We start from the raw sequence: 4,806 nt of genomic DNA, 5'->3' as shown, positions 1-4,806 counted from the left end.
ACTCCTTCTCCATGGGCGTCCTTAGGAGGAGGGGGAGGAGGAGGAGGAGTCGACGGCGACTCGTTCGTGCTATCCCGAAGAGACGGTCTAGCGCCGTCCGAAAGTCGTCTCTTGGTACCGACACCCCTCAGCTTCGAGTTGTAGCTGGAAATTAAAGACTCGACGCCGACATAGTCCAGACCGTTGTCGTAAAAGGTCTCGATCAAACTGTCTACGTCGTGAAGGTCGGCGTCGTACAGCTTTTTTTCCTCGGTCTTCATGACCACCTCGACGCCGGCATCTTTCAGTCTGTCTCGCGTGTACACCGTGGCCAGGAACTTGCCGAGTAGATTGTTCTGATCTCTGTACATTCTGACGATGACGTGTTTTAAGGCTGGCACGGCCACCTTCTCGTGTTCAGCCTTGAGCTCGGCGGACCTCTTAAAGTGAAGAAGAAACGCGGTGTATTCGTTAATCACGTCGTTCATTCGGGTCACGTCGTTAAATAGACCAAGTATAACGTTGCGATACTTGGCCACGATGTAATCGTACGCGGCTTTCATTATCTCTCTGTCGGTCCTGTACCCCGTGTGCGCCCCGGCTCTATCGTACAATTCTTTAATGTGCACTCGCAAATAGTCGTCCATCAACTTTTCGAGTCGTTCTTCAAACTGAGAAGGAGGCTTCTTGAGTATAACGTTATTCTTATTAGACATTGTTAGGTGTTTTGTATTAGTCCTGGACGTCAGCCGTAAACTTTGATGTTGTATTCGGAAAGAGCTCGGGTCACGTCATCTACAAAAAGCGTCTTGCGGTGTTGCATCTGGGCGTAGACGACGGCCTTTCCGACGACCTCGGTGACGAATCTATCGACCTCGAATTGCATGTTACCGTACACGTTCTCTGATATGCGATCGATCTCCATCTCCTTGGCCAATCGACGCAATTCGTTCTTACAGAGAACGTCGTCCACGGCAGTCGTTGGCTGTCGACTGTCCAATTGCTGCTTCTTCTTATTCTTGGCTACCGTCCTCTTTTGCCGGGTCACGTTGTTTGAGGCGTTTTTTATGCGCGCCATATTCTCACCATCTATCTCCTCTAACGATATAAGCGGGAAACTTCTGTTTTTTATTTGAAATCGACGTTACAATCATGTTACGCGTATACTACGACAACCTGGCAAACACCATCGCGACCGGACTTCGAAATCCCGGCGACTCCAGCGTCTTTGTCGACTTTCTCTACGCCTTGGAGACTATGCACGCGGCGACGATCCTTCTCGTCGGCCGCCCCTTCATGACGGTAGGCGCAGCGCTGCATCGATTCCATAGCCGCACGAAAAACAGATACAGACTCAACCTGTACGTCTACATGAGACTGGTTCGGACGGAAGTCTGGTACCTCAAGACGGCCTGTCGATACATCGACTTTCGCCTCTACCGCGACGACGCAAGCGCCCTCGGTTCGGTGATCTGCGACTACACGTACGAAAGCGGTCGAGTGTACGCGAACGCGACCGCCTTTCGCTACGAAGAGGCCAGCAAGATTCTGTGTCTGACTCTGACCGACTCTCTCACCTTCTTTGTGGCCTGCGTTCGCAAGTTGAGTTACCTGCTTGACATGCCTCCCGATCGAGTCGTTTGCAGCGTCGTCGAGCCACGCACCGTGAAAAACGTCAGAGTGCATCGAGATTTTATGAGCCTGTACGAGAGCGTAGATCCGAGGTGCTTTAGAGTTTGCGATTACCTTGACTGGTTGTGTAGGTATCCTTTGTTTGGGCAATAAAAATAAAAAAAAACCGTGCACGTTGAGTTTTCGTCGCAATCTCCTCGCGTAAGCATGAGTAACGACGTAGATATGACCAAGGTCGAAGAAGAAGAAGAAGAAGAAGAAGAATGGATAGTGTTAGACGAATGGAACGATGGCGATGATGAAAAAGAGGAGGGAGAGATTACGGACGACGAGGTCAACCACTCCGCTCAGACTATTTATAGTTCCGAAGACGAGACGAACGATCGGTATAATCGTTTCAAAAACGAACGTTGGCGGGTATGGAAGAGGCGCCCCGCTACCGGCTCGTACTACCGGGCGACCGGATACCTTACCCCGTACAAGTGGACGTCTTTGAAACAATGTTGCGCGGATTCGAAGAAAAAGCCAACGTCATGATAGAAGCTCCTACCGGATCGGGCAAGACAATGGCCATGCTCGGAGCCGTTCGCGAATGGATAACGACACGACCCAGCGGCAAAATCTACCTCTGCTCTAGAACGCACCAACAGCTCGACCAAATGGTAGCGGTGGCCAAGGCGTTCATCGGAGACGCCGCGCACATTTCTCGTCTCGTCAGCAAGGACCGAGTCTGCCTCTTGGAACGGGAAGTCCACAGCGGTAACGTGCCCCAACTCTGCAGTCAACACAGGGCCTCGTCGACGTGCCGATTGTACCGCAATTGGAAAGAGCAGCATGGACCAGAGACGCGTTTGCCCGACGTTAGGGACATCGAGGACTTGGTGGAGAGTTGTGCTGCAAACGATATCTGCCCCTACTACGTCAACGAACAGTACTACGTAGCCAGGTCGAAAATAGTGCTGGCTCCCTACAACTACTTGATCGATCCCTTCGTCCGTAGCACGCTCAACATCAATCTCAGCGGCGCGATTCTGATCCTCGACGAGGCGCACAACATTGAAACGTTTTGTAGAGACGCCATGTCCCTACAAGTGTCCAGATCGCAGCTTCAGACGTACGCACGACGATTTTCTCGCTACGTCGAGCTTCGCGAATTCTTCGAGGGGCTCCTGGCCATGATGAACGACGTTGGATATGCGATTGTTCGCGGCGATGATCTCCAGGCCAAGAAAGAGGAGACGCTACCTCAAGACGGACTACGTGAGCCTGGGTCAAGTCGTGAGTCCCTTAACGTCTCGACATCCTTTGTCCGACCGGTTAAACACCACGTTGATTGACCGCATCGTCACTCAGTTTTACTACCCCGAGATATTTGGTGCCCAAGGCTTTGCAATGTTTGTCGTCCAGGGTCGCGAGTCGCCAGAACTCAGGATGACCTGCATGGACTCGAGTTACGCCATGAAGACTGTGTCGTCGTGCACGCACTCTATCGTCCTGGCCTTGAGTCCGATGTCGTCGTACGAAAAGGAATTGGGCGTCTTCTTCACTCACAAGGTGTCCGCCAAGGAACACGTCGTGTCCAAGCGTCGCGTCTTTGTCCGTAGGATCTCGCATTCGCTCAAGGGTGACAAAGAGTTTTACATGAATTACAGCGCATGCCAGAACGAAGAGCTACTCAAGGCCGTAGGTTCCGTCGTCTACGAGTCGACCAAGATCCTGAAGAAAAACGTCGGCGAAACAAAGGCTGGCGTCCTGTGCTTCTTCCCTTCTTACAAGCTACTTCAGACCTGTCGAGACGTGTGGCGCAAAGTGCCTCTATGGGCCAAGTTGGTCAAGGTGGTCGGCGGGCATCTGTTCCTGGAAGATTCTGAAAACTCGGACCTCTTGTTCGATAGGTACAAGACTGCGTTGATTGACGGAGAGCCCGGCACGGTGGCCCTGTTTCTAGTCGTGCACAGAGGCAAAATGAGCGAAGGCGTCGACTTCTCCGATTCGCTGGCTCGACTCGTCGTATCCGTGGGGTTACCCTATCCGTCGTATCACAGTCCGGACGTAAAGGTCAAGGTCGAGTTTAACCGCAGCAGGGGCGGAGACGGGGACGAATGGTATAAAACGCACGCGATGCGAGCGGTTAACCAGTCCGTGGGACGCTGCGTACGTCACGTGAACGACTGGGGGGCCGTCCTATTGCTCGACAGTAGGTATTTTAGACCCGACGTTTGGAGCGATTTATCGCATTGGGTCCAGGTCTGCGAAGACGAGTCGTCCACCTTCAAAGACACGAAGAAATCTTTGCTCGAGCTAAACTCGTTTTTGAACGGTCGTCTATGAAAATGCATATCCTCAGTTTGCACACGTATCTGCGCGAACACAGATACACGGCTAGCCGACAGGGCTACGCTTACTGGTATTGCACGATTCGCGACGCTACTATTGCTCCTACACCAGCTGCTTCGGTCAACAGCGATCCCGTTTCGACCGACCAGGCTCCAACACGAGTTGCTACTGTTCCATCGGACAAGCGGGGACCGTCCGACAAGCCTATACTCGAATCGTGCACGTGCGAGACTGCTCCTACACCAGCTGCTTCGGTCAACAGCGATCCCGTTTCGGCCGACCAGGCTCCAGTACGAGTCGCTACTCTTCCACTGGACAAGTGGGGACTGTCTGACAAGACTATACTCGAATGGTGCGTGATTGAATACGCCAATACTCTACCGTCGGTAGAAGAATTTCAAACGAGATACAACCTGTGGACTGGTGGAAGGGACAAGTTCGACGCAGGAGTGTTGAAAAACTTTATGACTGCGCCGATACCTCCTGCTTCGGACGAATATGACGCCTACGTTAGAGAAGTGGAGATTGCCATGGAGAAGCTGGGCATATATTTTACTCCGACAATCGTCTCGAACCTCATGGAATTGTACGAAAGATTGCACGGACTGTCGGACGCAGACACGCGCGAGCTGGTGTTGCACTTTTGGAGAAAGCCCAAGGCCCGAGTGGATTCTCGTCGAGATTCTTCTCTATTGCATAAAGGTGGGCGTCGGTGTCTACGACATCGTTGACGGGCATCTCGACTGGATTCGAGGCGAGATCCGGAACGACATGCTGCGCAACATTCGAGACCAGTTGAGTGCGTCTTTCGACCCGGACAACGTGCAGCGAGACAAGTTGGAGAAGGACATTCTCGCG

At 52.5% G+C, this 4,806-nt stretch overlaps 1 protein-coding gene across 1 annotated transcript; it reads left to right on the top strand.

Annotated features, from left to right (window-relative positions):
• Positions 1 to 3,042: 3,042 nt before the first annotated feature.
• On the top strand, positions 3,043 to 3,942 carry LOC121833985 (Fanconi anemia group J protein homolog). Its single transcript, XM_042287717.1, has one exon. The coding sequence runs from the start codon at positions 3,043 to 3,045 to the stop codon at positions 3,940 to 3,942; it is 900 nt and encodes a 299-aa protein (XP_042143651.1).
• Positions 3,943 to 4,806: the final 864 nt, after the last annotated feature.

Source organism: Ixodes scapularis, unplaced genomic scaffold (assembly GCF_016920785.2).
Source record: "Ixodes scapularis isolate PalLabHiFi unplaced genomic scaffold, ASM1692078v2 ptg000247l_1___fragment_3__unscaffolded, whole genome shotgun sequence".
NCBI classification, from domain to species: Eukaryota; Metazoa; Arthropoda; class Arachnida; order Ixodida; family Ixodidae; genus Ixodes; species Ixodes scapularis.
This window is presented reverse-complemented; position numbering and strand designations above follow the sequence as displayed.